This window comes from Pelodiscus sinensis, chromosome 5, assembly GCF_052426305.1.
Source record: "Pelodiscus sinensis isolate ZL-2025 chromosome 5, ASM5242630v1, whole genome shotgun sequence".
Classification (NCBI taxonomy): domain Eukaryota; kingdom Metazoa; phylum Chordata; order Testudines; family Trionychidae; genus Pelodiscus; species Pelodiscus sinensis.
In genome coordinates, this window is record NC_143056.1 from 67,497,493 (window position 1) to 67,523,807 (window position 26,315).

Below are 26,315 nucleotides of genomic sequence, written 5' to 3' on the forward strand. Positions count from 1 at the left end.
ATTGAGTTCTCCAAGGGAAGACTTGAAATACACAGGATGGGTTATTGGCTTGCTTTGAACTGAATCAGCAGCCAAATGTTGGTCATAGATGTGAACGGTGGAGAACAGGGACAGGAGGGGAAAGCTGGATAAAAGTCTGAGACAGAAAAGCTTGTAATGTTTTCCAAGAAAATCTATGGGGCTTGTTTCAGGATAAGCTCCCCTATGCTCTGGAATTGTTGGCTTCAAATGGAAGCCAGTGGCCTGATTCAAAGCCCTTTGAATTCAGTAGAAAGACTCCTACTCATTTTTGTGAGTTTTGAATCAAGCCAAAAGTGAATCGGGTGTAGTGGGAACCACCACGCTGTGAAGATTATTACCACCCCTGTTTACCATGGTAGGGCCAGAGGGTCAACCAGAAATATCCCTCCATTGTGCCAGGTGCTATACAAACACTGAGTGGTATGTGGTTCCTACCCTGAAGAGCTTATAGTGTAAAGAGACAAGACAGATACAGGGTGAGGAAAGGGTTAGAACACATAGGCAGAGTGAACTCTGAGATGACAGCAAATAGAGTGTTCTATTTATTTGTTTATGTGGGTGTGTTAACATAGGCGAGGATAAGACAAATGGAAAGAAAAAAGTTAGGAAGGGAACAGAGCAAGAGTGAAGAGGGTAAGAAAATCTCTTTTTAATGTCATCCATCTAATTTTGAACAATTTCCTGTATTCATTTAAAATAGCATACACCAAAAACCCCAACCTAAAACAAACGCCTTCGTCCTGATTCTCCACTACCTAGCAACTTGAGTGGCCATTGTGCAAAGTGGGTGCAAAATATTACCAAATTAGACTTCTCCACTCATCATATAATAGCATTTTACACACATTTTGCACTCAAGTTGCACAGATATAAGGACTATAACATAGTGCAAGACAATGGACAATTAGGCCCTTTTCTTGTAGTGTTGCCACCCTAGGCATTTAAAAATCCAGAGTCAGGCCCCCAAAATTGAGATTGGCATAAAATCCATGACATTTTAAAAATAAACATGGAGCTCTTTTCTTTTGCCTTCTGGTTTGTGAACTTCTAGGGTGCACATATACAAGTACAGCTGAAACTTTTCTAATTTTGAAATATTCGGATGCATAACAGGGTCAAAACTGCTCTGCAACCATGAAGGCTTTATTCAATGAAAGCCCAGATATTCATATGACTCCAGGAGGCATAGATTTTAAGCCCAAGAGGGATCTCTAGATCATGTAGTGTGATTTTCTATTTATCACAAGCCACCAACACCACCCAGCCATCCATACACTGAACCCAACAATGACATGAGACAAAAGTAATTAAACTCACTCAAGACTAGACTATTATGTGCCATAAGGAGTGAATTGGAGGGACTGAGGTGTACCAGTGCTTGAGACCTAAGTAATGGCAGGGAAATGGTTAAATGAGATATACCCATATAATCCTGGCAAGTGACCTGAACCTCCACACTGCAGAGAAAGGGGAAACTCTACAAGGTCACTGCCAATCTGACATGCAGGAAATTCCCTCCCAGTTCCACATATGACATTCAGTTAGAACCTGAGCATGTGAGCAAGAACCAGGTAGGCAAGTACTTGAGAGAGAGAATACTTAGTGCCACCTCAAACCTCTGGCTCAGCCCACTCAGCAGCTCATCTGTAGCCAGGGCCATCCAGAATGCTTCAGAGAAAGGGGATACAAATATCCCAGAATACATTGGGGTGGGGGAATCCTTTTCTGATCCCCTATCAGTGGCCAGTTGAAATCCTGAAGCATGAGCTTCTTGGCCATTGAGTCCTGCCTCCGACCATCACAAGCAACCCCCTCATTCAACTGCACTCATGCATTTATCCAGTTTTCTGTTAAAGCTTGTTTGCCCCCACAAGCTGGGGCTTTAAAAAAAAAACCACTAAGTATTCCTGTTTAGCCAAGCCCAGCATTTTTAAAAATGTGTTTTGAACTAGAGCCCTATGGAATTTGAAAGTTAATTTTCTGAGGTTCTTTTCTTTTGTTTTTAAACCACATGTATTCAGTGGAGTCTCGTTTTTTTCCCTGCACATAAGCACTTCAATGTCCTGAAAAGAGGTGTATTTTTTAACTGGTGCAAACTCTTCTGCAGACACCCTTAAACCATTTAAAAAATGTCTTGTATTGATTAAGTCAAGTAGGTATATATCTGTATGTAGACAAATCCTTTGTTGAAATGAGAAACTGTGCATGATTTATATGCAGAAGCATGAATATGCACTAATTCATTCATCTGTTCATAAAACTTTTGGGAATCCTGGGGTGAATTTGGAGTTCTGTCGTGTTCTGTGGATTTACAATTTCCTATTTTATATTTCTTCCCCTGTTGGTGTTTGGAAGATAAGTGATAGGTAATACTGGCTAAGACTATGATTTTGCCTGCGGGTCTGTTAGCAGAGACTCTATATATTTGGGATTCAGTATGGACACACGGATTGCTAGCAGATTCCAGTGCAGGATTAGGTTCTAACTGATTATACAAGAAAACAGTGAGATTTACTGTGTATAAAGTGATGTCAAAGGGACAAAGTACACAAGCTAAAGAGAGACAATGCTTTTCTCATTTTCATTTTGTTCTGTTATAGAAACCCTAAGAGTTATTTATAAAAATCAAATAAATGAAGGTTAAACATTTTAGCGTGAGAAATGGGATGTTTAAGCTGACAGTGTTTCTTAAAAAACCCCTCACTTACGATTGCTTAGTATCAACACAACTTCTCCAAGTGTTAAGGGAGAACAGGATGTCACACAGCAAACTTACCCATATGAACAGTATGTTCGGAAGAGTCTCAGAGCTCTCTGCCATGGTACATAATGTACTTACAATGAAAGTGATTTGTACAATCCACTTGTCACCGTAATTGAAAATATTTGGGGAAGGCTATTGTCTACAAATTCATCAAATTCATGTGGCAGCAAAGAGGGGAAGGGAGAAATGTACATACTATGTGTTTTTAAAGTGACTATGATTTCTAACCTGCCTGCAGCCCAGAAAGGACCAGATGGGGCCATCATTCCAAACAACTACTGTGACTTTTGCCTTGGAGGCTCCAATATGAACAAAAAAAGTGGCCGTCCGGAGGAGCTTGTGTCTTGCTCAGACTGTGGACGCTCGGGTAGGTGACTCCTCCTTGCAACTTTCTAATATGAACACATTAGCATGATTTCCCTTTTGGTTCTTTCTAATATTTTGGGGCGGTTTGCTTATTGTTTGTGGGGAAGGATGGTTCTGAAAGTTTCTGTTCTGCTAATGTGCTGACAAGACCTGATATCATCTATGAATCTATCTATATAATGCTATATTTTATTTATTGGCTGTGTATACTTGTTTTTATTTAAATGGAGAGAGAAAATCCTATGACAATGTTAAAGGATGGGCTCTATCTTCAAATGCTGTAATTACAAATGTAAATTACTTTCAAGATTTATGAAAGTTGCATGACAAGCATTTCCATTGATTACACATTTCATGCATTTCTTCATCCAAAAAAGAAAGAGAGGGGAAATTACAGGGTAGGAATGGCAGTAGCTGTCAAGAATTATCCTCTTACAAGATGACTATCATTAATTTTGTTTAAAGAGCTTTTATTTATGTTTTCTTCCTCTGTCTCTTTTTAAATTTAAGAAGTTGCATCTTTTCCCATCCTGAACTTCCTGAAATCTTTTTATTTCTGGGTTGTTGGTTGTTTTTTCTTTTTTTTTCTTTCCTTTTTTCTTTTTTTCTTTTTTTGGTCCTAGCTAAGCTGTTATTTTTAGATGGAGAAGGGAATGGGGTCTCTTAACAGTAACGTATTCTGGCTCCAATTAAAATTTCCCAGTTGTTATGGTTCTTTGGAGGGGGAGGAAGAAAGGCCATGGATCATTCATCAGAAAACAAAAGAAAATGTTGACATTTGAAATTTTCATATTTGCTGCTACTTCTGCTCCTTATTTGTTGGAAAGTGTTTGTTGTATAACTGCTGAAATGTAATTTAGAGAGGTCTGGTATTAAAATAACAGCCTACTCATGCTCCCATTGAAATTTAATAGCAAAATTCCTATTAAATTCAAAGGGAGCAGGACTGGGCCCTAAATGACAAATGTCCTCTTTAGTTGTTCTGTCCTTTGAAGATATCCTGAGGTGAAAAAAATTAGTGATCAGGGGACCAGTGACAACTCTTAGTCTTCTGAGGGACTTTGCTACAAGTGCTGTACAGACACTAATATGAATCTGTTTTTACTTTTGTGTTTGCTTCATAATAAGGAAAAGAAGCTTACACTGACTATGCTGTGATACTGGAAAAGTGACTTCCATTTTCCCTTTTGCCTTGGGTATTATCTCCCAGCCTTGCTCACTTCAACATTGTCCCAACCTTGCACAATGACAGGGATCCAAATATTCAGTCATGTAGCTGTTTGTTATGGTAATTTCATATTTATCTTCAGAACATGACTGAAATGCACAAATGTGTTGGTGTCCTCATTGTATTTCAAAGGAAATTATCAGGCCCTGTGTAGCTGTTGTCCACAGATAGGGTACAAGCCCCCAAAACAATTCCATTAAACACTTTTTACAAATTCTCATCCATCTGAGTCATTTGCAAGGGTTCTCTGTCTGAGTGATACATGTGTGATGAGAATGGCTTAGGTGCAACTATATATAGACTTTTAAGCTGTAATAGTAATGACTGGTAGCTGCCATATCTACTTTTCTTGGTGATGAAAGACTAGTGGAGGAGAGACTATGAGGATTCTTTTGTTTCTTTCCAATATTCAGTCAGTCAAATCACATCCTTATGAAGTGTTTATTTTACTTATCAATTCTTTTATTATATTCATTTCCTTTTGAGGTACATGATTTGATTCTATGTCTGTTCCTTAGGAAATGCAGTATAATTGCAACAGAGCAGCTTCCTTCAGCTTAAGGGACCAAGCAATTGGTGTATCATCATGTTAGTTAGTGCTTCTGAAGAGGACAACAAACCTTCAGTACCAAACACAATGTTTTCATTTTCTTAGGCCTCAGGGAACATATTTCCCCCTGTATTTCCTGAGGTGGGATTCTGACATCTGTTACTGCAAATTACATATCACATTTGATTCTGAAAAAAAGTTCAGTTTTACAGATTTCATTAAAATTTTTGTGGCTGTTGTTGTTGTTGTTGCTTCTGATGGTCTGTGCTGAGGATTTCATACCCCATCTGGAAAAAATGGACTCAAAGACTTTCTAAACTTTTGAGTGTCCCCCGACAGCAGATCATTCTTTATTTTGGCAGTTTTGGCTGCTGGATGGTGTAGAATTTTTTTTTTCACAAGACACTCCATAAAATTTCTAACGTGGATATATTAATTTAATGAATATTTAGTTTTTAAAATGTTTTTCACTTTGTCTTCAGAGGAACCACTTTAGGGAAGGGACAGGAAGAGACAGGGATGAGAATTAAAAAACAAAACAAAACAAACCCCACTTCAATACTCATGAATTAACTAGTAAGTTAATCTACAGCAGTAAATTCATGACAGTTGATACCAATCTGAAGGACAATCATTGTGCTTAAAGCTAGCAGCTTCTAATTATTTATATGGTCTAAATATCTTTTAAAACGTAATCAAGAGAAAATATTTTAATGTCTCTTGACGAGAGGAAAACATTAACCCTTTCGCTGCCATGCCCATGGGCCTCTGTGTTGTTGTAAATTTTTTTCTTTAAAAAAGAAACCAACCCCTTTTTACTTTTTCTTACTGCTATTTTCTGTCCTATGTTGTTGTTGATTTGTGGGCACATTTACACCTACCAAGGTGATAGTCTGCATTGTTTGATAATTATGATTATTAAAAAAAATAATGATGATGCCTGTTGCTTAACCCATGTGCTGATATATTCATCATACATGTCAGCTCATTTGGGAAGAGAAGGCAGGAAGGAGGAAGCAGCGCCAGCACACACTACGGAAGACTTGTTCGGTTCCACATCGGAAAGCGACACCTCGACCTTTCATGGCTTTGATGAGGATGATGCAGAAGAGCCTCTCTTGAGCCGAGGAGGCGGCCACGGTAGCAGTTCTACCTCCAGAGATAAAAAGGGTGGCTGCTAAAATAATTAAACAGACACAGAAACTCTTTGAGCAATTTTCTATTATTTTTTACTACTTTGATTATTATTACTACTTTTTTAATTTTAGATCCTTGTTTTTCCCCTTTGGGTGTGTACACTGAAAGCACAAACATATAAAACATAGACAGCTACTTTGAAGTGATGGAAAGTTTTGATTCACTTTTTATTTTTTCACATTAATTTGTTTCTCTTCTCCTCCCCTCTTTCTCTCTGGAAACCTAAAAGGTGGATTTAATACTTTTTTTTAATAATGAGCAGAGTTGATTTTCTCATCTTTTAATATATATCAGCAAACCACAAAAATAAAAATGGGTTGGAAAACAGAAAACCAACCCAAATAATTTTTTAATTATTATTATTTATATATTCTATATATTATTAGAAAAAAAGACATTTTAAATAAAAATTGCAAAAAACAAAAAAGCAACGGATGTCTACTTGATAACAGAACTGTTTCTAGAAAAACCACTGTGGGGTAGATTGTTTGAGATGACAATGAAACCCTTGGTTTGATGACTTCATTTATGTGAGATTTTGCACTTACTGTAGCATGTGGAATTTGTGACTCCCCCTCACATACTCCTCTACAGCTCACCTTTAGCAGCTTGAAAAAGCAAGCAGCTCCGAAGAAGACCATGACATTGAGGAACACATTTCCATCATTTCTCTGGACACCTCCGCATTCACTGGAGATCTCCTCCTCCCTCACCTTTTTATTTCCTCCTCACGCTGTGTGGATTTTTTTTCCTTTTTTTTCTCTTCTTCACCTTTCACCTCATGGAGAGCAATTTCCAAGCACAGGGATGGAATATAAATGACAAGTTACAGACTCTGCAAAGACAAAACAGCTGGAAGAATGAATCATGGAAGAAATTAAAAGGAAAAATACCTCACCTATATTTTTCTTTCTTTTTTTTTAAATTCACACACACACATTCTGATTCCCAGATTTTTCTATCTGAAGTGTCTTGTGAGACACTTTGTGTAGTTTTTCAATAGCTTCTCTTGAAATAAACCAAAGCAATACTCATTAAAGTCCTGAGGGCAATGGAGAAGAGAGTGCTTCCCTCCCAGCGGCTGTCCCAGGACCGAGAAGCTATGCGGCAGATTTGAAAGGTATGTCCCAACAGAAATGTTTTTCAGTCACTGTGAAATCTTCGTGCTGTGTATTTTTTAAAAAAACCTTTACTATTTTATTATAGCAGTAAGTCCTTTAAAGTAAACTGTGTGATTGTGGTATGTACAGTAGACAGGAGCCTGTTCCATATTAATTCAATGGGAGTTTTGTAGGAGCTGGCTTTGGCACAATATATATATAACTGGGAATAAAGGATACTGAAACAGTAACCATGTAGGTTCCACCCTGCATTCCTAGTGCAGGCAATGCTCTCATTGCAGGATTAGACTGTAAGGAAATATTTTTGTCATTTTATTATGCCAACATAAGCCATAAGGATGAAATGCTGACCCAATTGAAGTCAATGACAGCATTTCCATTCTCTTCAGAGGAGCCAGAGTTTCACCCCAAGAAGGAAGCTTCAGTGGTGTGCTCATGTTACCAAAACTCATGATAGAAACACATCCGCACACTGTAGACTTTGGAGGTACATTATTTTAGTTCTTGAGTAAGACAAGTCCAAAAAGGACCAGTTACTTCTACTACTCAATTTCTCTTGCTGGAGCAGTATAGCTCAGTTTCTGACAGGTATTTTATGGCTTCTTCCCCCTTTGTTTGTGCTACATTCCAGTGCTAAAATAAACCCTAATCCTTATTTTGTTATTAGACAGCTGAGTGTGATGTTTCTGTGTATCTTTATGATTGACATCAGAAATGAAATAACCAATGGCCAGAATCTGCCATCAGATATGCAGGTGTAAATCCAGAGTGATGCCATTGTCTTCTGGATTCCATTAAGAATCTGCCCCATGACCTGTAAAAAAACAATGCTACTTAAAATTACCAAATAAATTTGTATTTTTATAGATAGTATATATTAATGCATGTATGATGCGAAGAAAATCTCCTTTAAAGCATCCTCCATGTTGGTAATCTTTTCCTGTTTTTATTCTTTGGGCTATGTTCCCACTGCTATGTCAAATCATATTATAATCGATCAAATGTCAGATAAATGGTAGTTTGACTTAACCATGCCAATGAAACATGAACTTTAACATTCACTCTTTCACAATCATTTTCTTTTGTTTGAACAAATATATGGAACAGATTTCTAATATTTTGTTTCTATAGTCTACAGTTTGTTTGAAACCCTTCTGTGTTCATTAAAAGCTTATATTCCATCTTGCTTCTCATGATGAACCACAAGAACAGAGCTGTTTGATTACCTCAAATCCCTAAAAGAATAAGAGTCTTGTGGTCATTGTTTTGCTTATCTACCTGTTATTTTATTCATATATATATATATATATATATATATATATATATATATATATATATATATATATATATATATATATATAAATTAAAATCCAGGCATTGAAATGTGAAGACTGAAGGAATGGAATTCAAAGTGGAGGATGGTGTGGAATGGACTCGCAGTTGAATAGACACATTGGCCACATTATTTTCTTACTGATCCTAATGTGAATCCAAAATAATACCAAAAAATTCAGTGGAGTTCCTTTGGATTTGTGTCAATGTAGCTGACAGCAGACTCTGGTCCAGTCAACATTTATTTTCAGTAGTGTACAAAATCCTCAGTAGCTATATTTAGTATGTAGACACTCATTGGGTTGATCTGGCCTTGTGAGATGAAGGAAGGAAAGGATAAATGTATTGTGAAGGAAGGCAGTGTAGTTACAGGACTTCTTCAGATATCACTTTAAAGACTAACAAGATGGTTTATTAGATGATGAGCTTTCGTGGGCCAGACCCACTTCCTCAGATCAAATAGTGGAAGAAAGTAGTCACAACCATATATACCAAAGGATACAATTAAAAAAATGAACAAATATGAAAAGGACAAATCACATTGCAGAACAGGAGGGGGATGCGGGGGGGGGGGGGGGGGGAGGGGAGAAGGAAGGAAGGTAAGTGTCTGTGAATTGATGATATTAGAGGTAGGGAGAGTGGGATGTTTGTGAGTTAATGGTATTAGAGGTGATAATTGGGGAAACTGTCTTGGTAATGGGTGAGATAGTTCAAATGTTTGTTAAGTCCTTGTTGGCAAGTGTCGAATTTTAACATGAATGACAGTTCAGAGGATTCCCTTTCAAGTGCAGATGTAAAAGGTCTTTGTAGCAGAATGCAGGTGGTCAAGTCATTGAGAGAGTGTCCTTTCTGGTTAAAATGGCAAGAAACTGTTTTCTCTTTGTGATCTTGTCTGATATCTGTTTTGTGGGCATTAATCCTTTGGCGAAGTGTCTGAGATGTTTGTTCAATGTACATAGCAGACGGACACTTTCGGCACATGATAGCATAGATTATATTTCTGGATGCGCAGGAATATGTGTTCTTGATCTTATAACTCACTTGGTTAGGTCCAATAATGGTATCAGCAGAATGAATATGTGGACAAAGCTGGCAACGGGGTTTGTTGCAAGGGAAGGTACCAGGGTTGGTATTAGTGTGGTATGTCCTGTGGTGGTTGGTAAGAATCATCTTGAGGTTAGGTGGTTGTCTATAGGAGACTATGGGTCTGTCTCCCAGAGCCTCTTTGAGTATGGTATCCTGTTCCAATATAGGCTGTAGTTTATTGATAATGTGTTGGACAGGTTTCCAGGTTTATGGATCTTGGGAAGTAGATAGAACAATCCTGGTCGGGGGTCAGAAGGTGATTCTGTGAGGATTTGTTCCCGAGTAGCTGTGGGGAGGCTTTTAAGGAGACAGTGTAGTTTCTTTTGGTAGTCCAAGGTGGGATCAGAGGGGAGAGGTTTGTAAAATGTGGTGTTCGAGAGTTATCTGGTTGCCTCCTGGTTATAGTCGGCCTTATTCGTAATGACCACAGCACCCCCTTTGTCAGCTGGTTTGATTACAATGTCCAGGTTGTTTTTGAGACTCTGGATGGCATGGTGTTCAGCGCGGCTAAGATTGTGTGTCGCTTGTTGTCGACAAGAACACCACTTGTCATCACCTACAACCCCCAACTTAAACCTGTCCAACACATTATCAATAAACTACAGCCTATATTGGAACAGGATACCATACTCAAAGAGGCTCTGGGAGACAGACCCATAGTCTCCTATAGACAACCACCTAACCTCAAGATGATTCTTACCAACCACCACAGGACATACCACACTAATACCAACCCTGGTACCTTCCCTTGCAACAAACCCCGTTGCCAGCTTTGTCCACATATTCATTCTGCTGATACCATTATTGGACCTAACCAAGTGAGTTATAAGATCAAGAACACATATTCCTGCGCATCCAGAAATATAATCTATGCTATCATGTGCCGAAAGTGTCCGTCTGCTATGTACATTGAACAAACATCTCAGACACTTCGCCAAAGGATTAATGCCCACAAAACAGATATCAGACAAGATCACAAAGAGAAAACAGTTTCTTGCCATTTTAACCAGAAAGGACACTCTCTCAATGACTTGACCACCTGCATTCTGCTACAAAGACCTTTTACATCTGCACTTGAAAGGGAATCCTCTGAACTGTCATTCATGTTAAAATTCGACACTTGCCAACAAGGACTTAACAAACATTTGAACTATCTCACCCATTACCAAGACAGTTTCCCCAATTATCACCTCTAATACCATTAACTCACAAACATCCCACTCTCCCTACCTCTAATATCATCAATTCACAGACACTTACCTTCCTTCCTTCTCCCCTCCCCCCCCCCCCCCGCATCCCCCTCCTGTTCTGCAATGTGATTTGTCCTTTTCATATTTGTTCATTTTTTTAATTGTATCCTTTGGTATATATGGTTGTGACTACTTTCTTCCACTATTTGATCTGAGGAAGTGGGTCTGGCCCACGAAAGCTCATCATCTAATAAACCATCTTGTTAGTCTTTAAAGTGCTACATTGTCCTGCATTTTGCTTCAACTACCCCAGACTAACACGGCTACATTTCTATCACTCTTCAGATATCCTTACTATGGTGAGATAACAGAGGCAAGAAGAGAGCTTCAGGTCCATGTTTAATAGAACAGGCTGAGCAGTGTAGGAGTGGAGCATGGAGGAGAAGCTGGATTTGAAGACAGTGGTCATGGAGTCAATATGCAAAGTTCAGGGCAGTCAAGGAAGGGAGGAGAGAGTAGAGAGCAGTAGAGGAATCTGATAGATTTATGGAGATTGAATGTCACAGATAGAGTGTTGCTGAGCAAAATGTGGGATAACGCTGAGGATACTAAAATGGAGTGGTGGGAGAGGAAACAGTGCCTCGTGAAAACCAGGCTTGGAGAATAGCCATAATTGTGACTATGGAAGTGAACGTTGACTTAGAAGTTAAATACATCCTGGAGTGTTGAGAGGTGTTGAGAACAGGAGAAGAGGATTGGCCATTGAAGGCAGAGATGACCAGGATGCTCATCCCCTTGTAGGAATGGGGAAAGGAGAGTCAGATCACATGCAGTTTGAAGGCAGAGGTTATGTGAGAGGATCTGTAATTACCAGAGGAAAAAGGAAGATCCTGACACCATCAGTGCCACAGACTTCTCTTTAGGAGTGGGGGAGTTGCACAGTCTTAGTAGTGTCCCAAGGAAAACAAGCCACTGATCAAACTGAGAAAGCACAAAGAGTTTCTGGACTTGAATTCCAGGTCAGAAATTGGTGGGGTGCGAGGTGGGAGGAGGCAGGGAAAGAAATGTTGCACTTTACAACCTCAGGGTATGTCTACACTGCAATCTGTCTGGAGTGAGCTCTGCAGCCTGGGCTAGCAGGTCTCATAGTAGTGCTCTAAAAACAACTGACTGGACAGCACTTTGAAGTTGCAGCTCAGGCTGGAGTTTAGGCGCCATTGTTTCTTAGATCGTACATCCAAGCTTTTGTATGTTCCCTTAATGATGTGGGGGCACATTCCTAAACATCTTCCTGCTCATGCATAGCACAGGACCTCAGAATAGTTGCAGGAAGACTTGCATTTTCTTGAGCTAACCCCTGCAAGTTCTCCTTGAATCTTATAAGTGGGGCTAGTGGAGTTTAAGGAGACTGCAGCCCCGCTTGAGCGACAGACTGGTGGGAGGAGAGGCCAGGTAGAGTGTCCAGGCCATTCTTGACATGATCCAACTCCTGGGATTTAATTAAAGAGTCTGCTTAGCAGGAATGGATCTTGCCTCTGACTGGAAGACGACAGTTTAATATCTTAGAATAATTTTGATCAAGTGAATTATAAATTGGAAGGGAATTTACATGGGCCTCACTGGTATAATGGCCAGGGAGTACATATGTGGCATGAGCTTTATTTGGGGGTGTGGCAAAGAAGGAATGGAAATGAAATTAGTTCATATTTTCATCTCTTCACCTTCCTCACTAATTTGATTACTTGTATTTTTATTCTTTATATACCAACTGCAACTGAGAATGAAGCAACTATGGGGGGCATTTCTTACAACAAACTAAATACCACATCAGGAAACAAATGAACATCTCACATTAACTTGTGTCTCCTAAGTTCTGCTGCTACACATGTCAGGGTATGTCTACACTACAAAGTTAGTTCGAACTAACGGACGTTAGTTCGAACTAACTTTAATAGGTGCTACACTAGCGCTCCGCTAGTTCGAATTTGAATCGAACTAGCGGAGCGCTTAGTTCGAACTAGGTAAACCTCATTTTACGAGGACTAACGCCTAGTTCGAACTAGCTAGTTCGAACTAAGGGCTGTGTAGCCCTTTAGTTCGAACTAGTGGGAGGCTAGCCCTCCCCAGGTTTCCCTGGTGGCCACTCTGGCCAACACCAGGGAAACTCTATGCCCCCCTCCCGGCCCCGGACCCCTTAAAGGGGCACGGGCTGGCTACGGTGCCCGTGCCAGGTGCAAGCCTGCCAGCACCCAGCTAGCAGACCCTGCACCTGGCACGGCACAGAGCCACCCACCCGATGCCCCCCAGCCCACCCCCTCTTGCCGGGACCAGGCTGGCGGCTCCCGGGAGTTTGCCCTGGACCGCAAGAGGCGGGCACCTTCCTGGGCTAGTGCGGACATCGTGGACCTCGTCCACGATCTCCGCACTAGGCACAGGAAAGTGGCCGTCTAGGGCAGGAGAGCTGCCAGCCTGGCCACCCAGGAGCAGGTGTGCATGAAAATCAAGGGGGTCCACTGAGACCCCCGACACTGAGCCCTGAGCTTACAATGGCCGTACTGGGTCAGACCAAAGGTCCATCTAGCCCAGTAGCCTGTCTGCCGACAGCGGCCAACCCTAGGGACCCTGGAGGGGATGGACCGAAGACAATGACGAAGCCATTTGTCTCATGCCATCCCTCTTCAGCCTTCCACAAACTTTGGGCAGGGACACCACTCCTACCCTCTGGCTAATAGGACTCCATGGACCCAACCTCCATCACTTTATCTCACTTCCCTTTAAACTCTGTTCTAGTTGTAGCCTTCACAGCCTCCTGCAGCAAGGAGTTCCACAGGTTAACTATTTGCTTTGTCAAGAACAACTTTCTCTTACTAGTTTGAAGCCTGCTACCCATTCCTTTCCTTTGGTGTCCTCTAGTCCTTCTTTATGGGAACTCAGGAAGAACTTTTCTGAATGCACCCTCTCCACCCAACCCCTGCTTTTAGAGACCTCTATCCTGTCCCCCCTCCATCTCCTCTTTTCTAAGCTGAACAGTCCCAGTCTCTGTAGCCTTTCTTCATCTGGGACCTGTTCCCAACCCCTGATCATGTTAGTTGCCCTCCCCTCTCCCAGCCTTTCTCTTCCCCTCTCCCACCTCCTTTTCCCAGTCTCCCCCAGTTTTTTTCAATAAAGACAGAGTCAATGTTGGAAGAAACGTTATCTTTATTTTGTACATCAAGAAGAAGGGGGGCTAGGGAAGGGTAAGTGGAAGGAGGTGAGGGAGGAATGGGGTACGAGCCCCCGATGGGGAGGACTGGGCTGGCTCTGCGGGCTTCTGGGGGTGGAAGCTCTCCTGCAGCCCCCCAATTACTCCCTCTCCCCAGATGGCAGCCTGCGGCAAGTGCAGCCGGGCTGATGGCCGAGTGGTGTGATGTGCCCAGTGTGGGCACTCAGGGCACTCCAAGCCAGAACTTCTTTGCAAGCGGGGCACCCCTTAGAACTGTGTGTCCGGGGTGGGGGTCGGGACCCTTTAAGCGCAGCCCTCGGCTAGCCTGAGACAGTATCTCCATGCTCTAAGTCCTCCTTTTATGCCCTGCCGGCACTGCTTCCGGCCATCCTTAAGCCCTGTTCAGAGTCCACTCAATGTGGACTTACTAGTTCGAACTAGCAAAACGCTAGTTCGAACTAGTTTTTAGTTCTAGATGCGTTAGTTCGAACTAGCTTAGTTCAAATTAACTAATTCGAACTAAGTTAGTTCGAACTAACTTTGTAGTGTAGACATACCCTCAGAGTGTTACTATTAGCTTCAATAGGACCAGCATTGGGCTTTCTGCTACTGCCATTAATCACACTATAAATACATAAATTAATGTGAGATGCTAATCTGTATCCCAATGCAATAGTTAATTAGTTATATGTAACCCCATCTTTACATTTTTATATTAGTATCTCATTTTGAGTTCAAATTTGCCATTTTACAACTCTCTACTTTGGTTCTTGGCTGGAAACAGAGGTTCAGACTGCTGCCTGCGGATGCGTGGGACAATCAGAGCTGCATCAGACAGTGGCTGAGCCCAGCCTGTGCTGGGACACCATCTGTTATGAATACATTCTCCCCCTGCTGTCCTCCTATAATTTAGGGAATTTTTTCATGATTATTCGAGATGGGCTGTAAACACAATCGCTGATCTAAACACCCCCAAACTCCAAGTGTTCAAAATGTGGCTCCTGATCCAAATTCTTTGGATTGGGCTCATTGCTAATGGCAATCAATTTTGCTTAGCCTATTCTTCAGGCAAATGTCTTATTGACTCTGCTGGGGGTTTTACTTAAATAAGATCTATCCAGAATGTGCTTTACTGTAACATAAGTTGATGCTTTCAGTAAATCCTGTTCCCTATTCTTCCTGTTTCCCCTGTTCCCTATTCTTCCTGTTTTTTATATTTATTTGTAGGGTGTAATTATTAACGTGTGTGTAAAAGATATATTTCATAGGAAAAAAAGCTTTTGAAATGTTTTAGAGTTCAAACAACTGAGTTGGTTCCATTTTTCATACCCCTCTATCTGTCTTTAGTATCATGAAAAAGAAGAAAATTGTAATATAATTTGGAAACGTCAGGTTTCATTATTTTAAAGCTTGATAGCTTATGATTTACTGGAACTAGAAATGAGTGCTGTGGCCAGAAGGAAAAGATAACTCCCCTGTCTCCCAGCATCTCTTTTGGTCACCAATAGTTCCCGATATTTTGCCTCTTAAATGCATCACTGTTCCAGGACTGAATATTTCCTGTCCTGGAACCTCTGACCATTGCAGTTTTGGGAGTGAGGGAGATGAGAAGGTTTCACATTTTGGGGGAAAGAAATATTTTAGTGATAGACTACTGCACTAGATGATAGGAACTGTTCAGAGGTTTGGAATTCAGAAGTTAGTCCTGGGGAGATGAACTAGTTGGTGGAGAGCCGGTGTGATATTCAGTTTTTCACTTGTTCCAGAATTATCACAAGGCTGTTACCACCACATACATGCATGAGTTCTAAAATTTGGCTGGCATCACATAACTCCTCAGGATAGGGAACATGTGTTCTTGCCTTGCATATACATGTGGCTCTATTAACAACATAAAAAGCTCAGGATCTCAAAAGCCAAAGGTCTTAACCTCAAGTCAAGAAGCAGTGGTCAGAGATGAACAATGAGGGGAAATGTAATTATATGTTTACAGTGAAAAAGTTCACAATGTTTGGGGATTTTTGGGTGTGACGTCTTCACATCCCTTTTATCTTCTCTTGGTATTCTTTTAGGACACCTACATTCAACTGAAACTGTGATTTGTCTATCTTTATTTTTAAAGTGTAAAGTGGAATGGGAGCCAACCTGGAAGATTTTGCTTTTTTTTTTTTTTTTTTTTTTTTTAAGAATTGCTTTTTTGTCTGTTTTGGGGTTTTTAGTTTTATTTTGTATTGCCTTTCCCTCTGCAGTCTGCCCTGCCCTCATGGACTCCAGCATCCTTCAAGCAAGCCATTTCCGAAGAAGGCCAAGAGAAGCCAGAATGCTTTGATATTTCTTCTCTCCTTGCCCGACTCCTCCCATCTGGCACAGGAGCCTGGACTGTGGAAAGCCTGCTGGCACCTGCTCAGAGAAGTTTTGGGATGCCCTAAGTTTGTGCAATACAAAGAAAACCTTTTCTTTGTTAAACGTCTTGAGTTCACTATCCTTTAAGTGTGTGTGTTAACCCAGGTCAAACTGGAATTGATCTACAATAGAAATGACTGAAAAACAAACAAACAAACTGAAAAAAGGACAACTATTTTATTTATTTCAATATTTAAGAGAGAAAAAAAGTGCTCAAGTTGCACAGTATTTTTGTTTAAAATAGTTTACTTCAAAATTTAAAAGCAATTTTGTGAAGACGTGACAATTTAAAAAAGCACTTACTGTAAAATAAAGGCTGAATATTTACTTTAAGGATTTTTTTAAATTATGAAAATAAAGATCAACTCTGCTCTCTTTTTAAAGAAGCCATTCATACATGTGCTGAGTATTTTTATTTTTTGCAAACTGGATGTGGTAAGTGAAGATGGTTCTGGTTTATTTTCTCCTAAATTCATGGTACTGATTCCCTGTTAGATATTTAAAGCTTATTTGCTTTACTGTATTAGACACAATCTGAACAACAAGCAAAGAACAGACCCAAAGGCTGAATTCTTGTTATCGATTTTTATGTCTGTGCTGGAAAGAATATTGATGTATCTTTTTTCAATAGAATGAAACAAGATTTGGCTTTACCAGTTTGGGGAAAATATTGCTGCTGAAAATAGAAGTATAAGAAAGGAACGACTCAATTTGCTGGAGTGCTACTTTTCATTTTAGTAACTCTATAGTTCATTTTGAGAGCTGCGTGAAATCAAAGGTCCTGATTATGTGTGCATTCTGAATGTGGAATCTCTCAGTGGAAGTCACCTGAACTCCAAGTGCAGAACCTTTGCCTAATTGAGTTTTAATTTGGGAACCACTGGCAGGGATCCTGGAACAGTTTTTAAAGTAGGAGTGCTGTGATCCATGGAATAAAACTGTAAATCCTATATATACATGGGAACCACTTCAAGCCAGGGGGCGCTACAGCACCCCCATACCTGTAGTTCTAGAATCTATAACCACCAGACATTCAGAGCTGCCTTTCAGCACCTCAGAAATCAGAAGGTGGGGTGAGGTAGGAGGAGGCAAGTGTGAGTCGCCATGTGCATAACCCTAAATTTAGTTTTATGGTGTGTAGGTGGGAATAGAGGAATTCAAACATTTTGAATTGTTAGTCATCTTCCCAGCCTGGTAAGATGTATTGGTTTATAGGTGAATTGGAGAACCTATTTGGTTACCTAGTCCATCCTCAAGGACCAGTGCAAGATTGTTCCTGACAGTATTTTGTGCCATCTGGTTTTGAGTGTCTCAAACTAAAGATACAGAATAGCCTACTCTTTTAAAGAAAGATAATTGAACATGAGGCCTAGTCTACCTAGGAAAAGGTTTGCCATTAAAATTCCACTTGTGTAGTAGGAAGCAGAATAGATTATACCTGTATTGGCAAAAACATCTTTATGCTGGTATAACTGGGCTTTTGCAGTATAGAAATGTTGTAAAATAATCACATTGACATTACTTTGCCAGCAAAAATTTCTAGCGTAGAAATCTCTAGTGACCTGAGAACCCTTGTCCATCCTCATCCAGTGAGTCATCTCTGCTGAGTCACTAAATTATTTATTTACTAAAGGCATCTGGAGAGAACATGTTCTTTTACCATTGAAAAGAAGGTGGCATATGAAACGAATGAAAGCCCTGACCTTTCATCCTATTTCTTGCTTACCCAGGACTTCAGTTGACTTCACTGGGGATTTTAGGTGTGTTAGGAATACAGGATCTGGAGAAGAGCCTTCTTTTCTTATCACCTGGGATCAAATCAGTAGGTGTAGGCAACATAATATCACTTGTAGCTCCCACTCCAGCTCCCACTGACTTCAATGGCAAAACGTATATCGCCAAGACAGGGAGCACAAACAGGACACTTTGACAGTTTTTGGAAATCTGCAGTTGTTAAACTGCCTTTAACAAAATCAGGTTTTGTTATGTTAAAATATAACAAAATGCACAACTGTAATGAAGCTTCTCAAACAGTAGGGTTTGGATTTAATCTGTGTAATATTCCCGTTCAATAAAAGTCTCCTTCTGATGCCCCCATGGTATATTTCTCTGTAAATATTAGTTTATCTAAAGATTCCACAAGATCTTTTTAGTGCACACTATTCTCTCCAAAACCCCGTTATCAGAGATACTTGCTGTACATATACTTTTCTAAGCTTTACATTGTTTACAATACTCTCTTCTAAGCTTAAAATAAAACTTCCTTCTCTATTGATTTTGTTTTCCTTTTCCATTTGGTAAATGATGACTTTTGTCCTTGGGTTTTGTTTTGTATTTGCTAATGAAGCTTGAAATTAACACAGCTTTCTTGTTTTTCTCTGTTGGCTGGATTTTGGGAACAGTATTTGTTACTTGCTTCTGTGGAGGTAGGCAGAGGAGAGAATAAAATACTGCTTTTGTGTAGGGGGCCATGTAAATAAGAATCATTGTTTCCCATCATTTGGCAATAGCAGTGGATCTTATTTGGAGGATACTCATGTATTTGGAGGATATTCCCCTGAAGATGAATATACCGTATATACTCGAGTATAAGCCGAGTTTTTCAGCACAGTTTTTGTGCTGAAAAATGCCCCCCTCGGCTTATACTCGAGTCAGCCTCCTGCTCGCGGGCGGGCTCAGCGCGTCTCTGCCGCCGGCCGGGTCTAGACGCGTGAGCCCGGAGCTCCGGCCCCCCAGCCCCTGCCCTCCTGACCCTCTCAGCCCCCTTGTCCCCCCCAGCCCCTGTCTCCTCGTCCCCCCAGCCCCTGCCCTCCTGGCCCTCCCGGCCCCCCTGTCTCCTTGTCCCCCCAAGCCCCTGCCCTCCTGGCCCACCCAGTCCCTGCCCCCTTAGCCCCCCAGCCCCTGCCCTCCTGGCTCTCCTGGCCCCCCAGCCCCTGCCTGCCCGGCACCATGGGCCCTTGCCGCGTGGGAGGAAGGGCGTTTGGGGCCGTTCGCCATGACACTCGGGTGCAGCACTGAGCTCGGGAACAGCTGAGCTCAGGACCAGCCGCTGCTCCCTGCTCCCCCTCCCCTCCCCTCCCGTGGTAAAATCCAGCCAGCACCGGCACCCGCTCCCCCCGCTGGCTCATTGGCCCAACGATGCCCGGCTCTGGTCTCTCACAGCCCCCCCCCCCCCGCTGGCTCGTTTAGAGGGGGCTCGTTGGCAGGCGAGGGGGCCGGAACGTGGGGGCTGCGGGGCGGGGGCGGGGGCGGCGGGGGCTGAGCTGGTTGGGCCGAGTGTCCGAGCGTCTCTGATAGATACCGAGATTTTATTGGTATCTATCTTCATTTTTTACATTTACCAGTAGCTGCCTCATTTCCTACCCTAGGCTTATACTCGAGTCAATATTTTTTCCCAGTTCTTTGGGGTAAAATTAGGTGCCTCGGCTTATATTCGGGCCGGCTTATACTCGAGTATATACGGTAATTGTTAAAGCAGTGAAAATGCAGAGTCTAAATTTCTTGACACTGCCCACTTTAACATAGATTTTAACTGATTACATCATTTTTTTGAATCCAGAACCTATCCATCACATTTCTAATGTATCATTTCTTCAGTATCAAAATGCCAGTTTCAAGCTTTTGGTTAACTTTTTGTGTTTCACAATGTAAATCATTAAACCTCTTCTTCCACACACACATGTTGGGGTGGGGTAATGGGGAAGGAGAGAGAGAGAGCTGATTGTTTTAGGTTTGCTGGGAGCAGTAGCCTTTTTAGGTAGGTTTTTCTGTATTTCTTTTTCCTCTAATGACGGTGCTGTCATTTATATGAAACTCTGCTGTGTTTACCTGTCCCCCATCACACTCCCAATGACCAGCAGTAGTTACAGAAGGCACTTTCAGTGCTCACAACTGCATGCAATAGTAGCAGCTGAGTGCAGTTCTTAAGTGGTCTTTTGATGTTTGCAAAAAGAGCCCCTGGAATAGTGAAACCAAAACTAGGTTTAAAATAACAAATAATATACTGCAAAGAGGAGAAAATCCAGTAATTCTCTATAGAATTTAATAGGGATGAATCCAGTAGGGTTGTGTAGGAATTGTTCTAAGGCCTTATCTACACTGGCATGTTCTGTCACCAAAAACTATGAAAGCATTTACACCATAATGTGACTTTTGTCAGGAAAAACAGCCAGTTTCAGTGGCAAAAATCTTCCACTCCTGTGAGAGACTTTTCCATTTCCCCTCCTTTTACTGTCGACAAAGAGCCAGTGCAGACTTCTGTTTGTTTTGTCGAGAGAACTGCGTGTCCACCAGTGTCCCACAATACCTACCCTGATGGCTGTGCTCCCTATTTTGTGACCTGTGCTGCCCTGCAAGCATGTGCTCCTCCCCTTTCAAAGCTCCGGGAAGTATCTGACAGCTGAGTGAGCTGTGCAGTTTGGGGAACAAAAAAAGAACAACTCATTGGTATGTTACTGTTCATCCCTGCTAAGAACACGTGGCAGACAGACTGCTGCTACAGGGGGAGAGCTGGAAAGACTGCTGTGCTGCTTTGACATTCCTCATCCTGGAGAGCTCACAGAGCTAAGAAAGAATCCCAAGAAGTGCAAGGATTGGCTCTGCCCTCCCACATTACTGCATTGTGGGATGCTTACCTACATTGCTTTGCTATTTCTCTGGACAGGGTGCTAGCAATGTGGTCATGAAATGTCAACAGTGGAAGGCAGAAAACATAGTTTGACTGTTTTTCACTCTTGGCAACTTTTGCATGTTGAAAGCACTTTTGTCGCCAAACCTTCCCAGTGTAAGCAAAGCCCAAAACACATAGAGAAGGAGACTTTATAGAATATTTAAATGCTCCTCTACAGTATTACTAATCTCCCTGTAATTGAAAGCTTACCATCCTCTGTTCAGTATAGCCTCTTTCCGTGTGTATTTTTAATTCAATCACTAGTTTGTTTCCTGACTCCAATGGGAATGGAGAGACTTGAAAATATTGGTGAAAAGCGTTTTGATGGGAAAGATGCTTTTTAAGCCACTTTGTCTCTCCCCCAATCACTGTGACTGCTAGGAGCCAGTTTGGCCCCTGGCAAAATTGATAGCATCCTAAAGGCTTTTGCAAGTTATACCATTAGTGATGGCTATCAAGGTGCCACTGTGCTTACTCTTACCATGCCCCTCCAATTCTTGACACATTACCCACAAAACTGTTCTTCCAAGGGATTTTAAACATGTTCTTCACTGCCCCATATCTGGACAGGGAGGAGGATTTGTCATAGCAGATCCCTATTCCTTTCCCCAAACCCTTGATCACTGAAGTCTCTGCTGCTCCTATCTCCAGCTGCAATGTGTCTGTGTCCTACATCATTTCCAGCTCCCTGATGTGCTGAACAGAGCAAATAATTGGCAGGAAGTCCGGTATGCGGGTAGGCTACTGTACACAGGGGTTGATGCTTGACAAGGAGAAAGGAAAGCTTCAGGGAAAATCCTTCTCTTGTAGCTCCCTAGACAATGGGTAAGAATCCCACTCATTTTCTCCATTTGTCCTCACTTCTCTCTTAGACAGAGAACTTTAGGCTTAGCCACCCTCAAATCAAGGAGAGAACAGATGTTATTACAGGACTCCACTGCTGGTAGCAGTGTACCTTTTCTTTTAAATTGATACAGACCCTCTTTTTTTGCTCTGCTCCACACCAATCACATCTGCCACTGTGTAGCTAGCTAAGTAGGGGAGCTAGATTTTTCTGCCAAAGTGATCAGGAGTGAAATCTGGCATTTAAATTAGCCTTCTTAGACTTTTAGTAAGACCCCCACCATTCCTACCCCTGTAGAGCTACTGTTTAGGCTGTTAGGCTCAGGCTTTTTTAACCATAAGGTCCAGAAACATAATCATACATAGATGAAAGTTTTAATTGTACAGAAACAATGTAGGATGTAAGGAAGCTTAGGTTCCCCACAAGCTCCCAAGCTGATAGCAATAGTGGTGACAGGTGGGTAGAATGAAACATTTTATTTTCCAGTTACATCTAATGTGGCTCCCCATGGTCGTCAGTGTTGCACAACTCCCAATTAATATGGAGATTTATCCTGAGGGCTGAATGGTTGAGGGCTATGTGAAAAATGGTTGGTTTATTTGGCCTAAATTAATCTTTTACTGGTATATTATTTCTCATTTGTTCTCATTGCTATGCTATACCTGCAAGGAGTCTTTGTCTTGTTAATATTTGCTTCCTAAAACTGTGAGTCCTGATTGTAATCAGAACCATGAAGCCAATGGGGCTTGAGGGAACATAGACCTCATCCCCCAAACAAAACCTTTAATGCTATTTTAAAGAGATCTAACCTCTAGCTCCCATCTTGATGCTCCCTGATTGAGTCATTAAGGCTAGGTCTACACTAGGGGAGTATGTTGACCTAAGATACGCAACTCCAGTTATGTGAATCGTGTTACTGGCGTTGACATACCTCAGGTCGAATTTCTGCGGCATATCCCAGTGCAGGAGGTCAACAGGGGAAACTCTCCTATCAACTTCCCTTACTCCTTGTGACCTGGTGGAATACTGGAGTTGTTAGGAGTGTGATCAGCAGTAGATTTAGTGGGTTGTTAATAAACCTGATAAACTGAACCCTGAGAGATTGAGCTCCACAATGTGGATCTCCTATTACATGGAGATAAGCCCTAAAACTTCCTTAGAAATAGCTTCAGTGGAAGAGTACTGTTTTCCCCCAACAGGGGCTTGTATTTGTTTAAGCACTCTATTGTCCCACAGCAAACAGCATAAAATGGGATTTCCTTCCACCAAATCTGGGCATTTAAAACAATTTAATTCCAGTTGTGATGAGGCCATCATATTGTAAAACAATAGAAATGTAGCCGTGTTAGTCTGGTGTAGCTGAAGCAAAATGCAGGACTATGTAGCACTTTAAAGACTAACAAGATGGTTTATTAGATGATGAGCTTTCGTGGGCCAGACCCACTTCCTCAGATCTGAGGAAGGTTTGATCTGAGGAAGTGGGTCTGGCCCACGAAAGCTCATCATCTAATAAACCATCTTGTTAGTCTTTAAAGTGCTACCCTTTATTGCATTTCTTAACTTCATCATTGTTTTCTAAAAGATCCCCCATGCATTTTTACCAATATGATATGACCTGGTTATGGCTAGAAAAGTACTTACCATCATGATTTGGATGACTGCTCATTCACTTGGCATCTAATTCTTCCATTATAAGGAATTGGACCACCTTTTAAAAAAACCCTAAATTTCTAGAACACAGTTTTGTCTATGTTGATGCCATCCTCCACAATGCAATTAGAAACCACTGACTGGATTTCAGTTTAAAGTTGTCTAAAATATATGGTGTTGTATTGAGTGACCTACAGACAGGGTCCAGTTATGAAGCTGCTATGGAAAATATGATATATTTTGAACAACAAACACTGAATGATGGATTGAACTACTGCTGCCTGCATGAAAGCAACAGAAGTCTTGGAAAATTCCTTAAGGGGGCTGTTCTTCTTTGAACTCCTGGCTGATGGACAGCCCCACTTGTCAAGAGGACATATCCCTATTGGTTTTACCAGAGAGACCATGTGCCACTTGATGCTGTTCTTAACCATCTATGACGGCAAATTCCCTAATTCCAAATTCCAGTTCATATCTATGTTCTAAATGTTTGGGATCCCTTTGAGACATTTTTGCTTGAACTGAACCACTCTGGCTAATCAGCCTCTGGGTCTCCGTCACTGAATCGGCAACAATATGATTTCACCATGCTCTGCTTTGGGAGGAGAAGGAGCATGTTCTTCACATACAACCAGCTTCCCTGAAACAGCCTGGGGGTTTTAAAGACTGCATTACCTGAATTATGTCAGTGTTACTGGAGACTTAAGAGGTTAAACATTTCTTTTACTAGGTAACAGGGATTAGTTACTTTTGCACTAATCCCAGTAGCAAGTACAGTGACTGAAGCCAACTCAAGGAACACATACCAGGAGAGGCAATCAAGAGCTGTATAGTAACAAAGGTGGATGTTTTTATTTTTGTAAGTGTCAGATACCCACTAAAACAACAGGTAGCCCATATATGCCTAACATCGAATTTCATACTACACCCTGTGCAGCAGGATCTCAGTTTCTCTTTCCAACGTATCACCCAGCTTCTGGGTGTATTGTATTACCACAATATAATACTCGAAACCTTTCAGCCTTCTTGCTCAGGCTCAGTTAGTTATTTCACTGTATAGTGGGGCTTCAGCAGCCATATAAACCTGCTCTTTGTTTATATATTTTCAAGTCCTTCATCAGGATGTCTCCTTCCTTATAGACTTCCCTCCAAACTCAGTCTTTTGCAGCCCTTCTATCTGGGGCTTCATAATAACCAGGTTTTTGTTCCCTGTAGATCTCTTAGAGGCATATTCCTCAGCAGGATTCTGGTCCTTGCAAGTTCCTCTACCAGGCCTCTTCTGGGAGCTCTAGAGAGCTGTCACCTGCCTTCTTCCCAGCAGGCTTCCTTGCCTGACACTAGGCACCTAAATACCTTTAATAATCTGGCCCTGAAGCCCCTTTTACACTGTTTTAGGAATACTGCAGTTCTGTTCTGGCAGGGTAAAGGGGCCCTGTGTACATAAGAATCAGGCCCTTTTGTATTTAAGGTGCCCAGCACTAGTTCTCATGAAGACTCTTACAAAGGCTGCATAGGTACTTGGATGCAGTTTCCTAGGAACCTGACCAGAGAGGTGCTGAGCATTCCCAACTCCCAATAATGTTAATTGGAGTCAAAGACATTCAAAAACTTGCAAGGCTGGGGGCTCAATGAGAAAATTCTTCAGGCCCTTTGTCATAACCAGAACTACCCATTACCAATCTTGTTTCCACTAAAAAAAATTAAAACTGCAGCAGGGCTAAGAGCTACAACTAACTCCCATAGGACAAGACAATAAGTACATAGAATAGTGTTTACTTTTAATTTTCATGATAGCCTGTACTCAGTGTTTCCTTTTAGTGATGAGTGGACTGTTTAATGAGAAGCATTTATGTCCACTGCTGTGGAACTTGCTAATTGGTTGTTTGATCAAATATGATATTTAGATTATATAAAATATCATGTATATGCATTAAAGAAATTCTATGAGTTTGGTAAAGCCTAAAATATGACTCACGTTTTGAATTTTTGTTCTGGTGGGGATGGTCATCGGGGATCTAACAAATGAATGTGTGTTAGTCTGCTGGTTTTCCCCCAATCCTTCCATCCTAAAAACAAACAAAAAACCCTGAGAAAACACACCACCGCTTTTGCAGGACTTACTGAAATCACCTTGTGAGTGTCCCCTGCTGGCTGCAGCATGCGGTTCACTAATTAAACACTTCCCACTAAATGATGATATTTTGATGGAGAAGTAAATAAAAAGCAGCCATGTTGACCAATGCTCCATTGGCAAGAGAGGAAACCCAAAGTGTTTAAAGAATGGAGAATGGAAAAGTCATAAAATCCTAGAATCCTAGAATACTTGGACTGGAAGGGACCTCGAGAGATCATCAAGTCCAGTCTCCTGCTCTCATGGCAGGACCAAGTACTGTCTAAACCATCCCTGATAGACATTTATCTAACCTACTCTTAAATATCTCCAGAGATGGAGATTCCGCAACCTCCCTGGGCAATTTATTCCAGTGTTTAACCACCTTGACAGTTAGAAACTTTTTCCTAATGTCCAACTAAACCTCCCTTGCTGTAGTTTAAGCCCATTGCTTCTTGTTCTATCCTCAGAGACCAGGATGAACAAGTTTTCTCCTTCCTCCTTATTACACCCTTTTAGATACCTGAAAACTGCTATCATGTTCCCCCTCAATCTTCTCTTTTCTAAACTAAACAAACCCAA

The 26,315-nt window shown here is 41.4% G+C and overlaps 1 protein-coding gene across 3 annotated transcripts in view; it reads left to right on the plus strand.

Moving 5' to 3' along the window:
- Nucleotides 1-26,315, plus strand: part of DPF3 (double PHD fingers 3) — a 229,148-nt gene that overhangs the window by 171,860 nt on the left and 30,973 nt on the right. The window contains exons 8-9 of one of the 3 annotated variants that reach the window (XM_075927282.2): nt 3,024-3,152; nt 16,307-19,253. In XM_075927282.2, the coding sequence (XP_075783397.1) occupies nt 3,024-3,152; nt 16,307-16,386 (209 nt within the window). In that variant the 3' untranslated portion in view covers nt 16,387-19,253. Of the gene's footprint in view, nt 1-3,023; nt 3,153-5,913; nt 7,054-16,306; nt 19,254-26,315 lie in introns of those variants that run through there. The other 2 variants (XM_075927281.2, XM_006130318.5) reach the window with 2 other exon arrangements.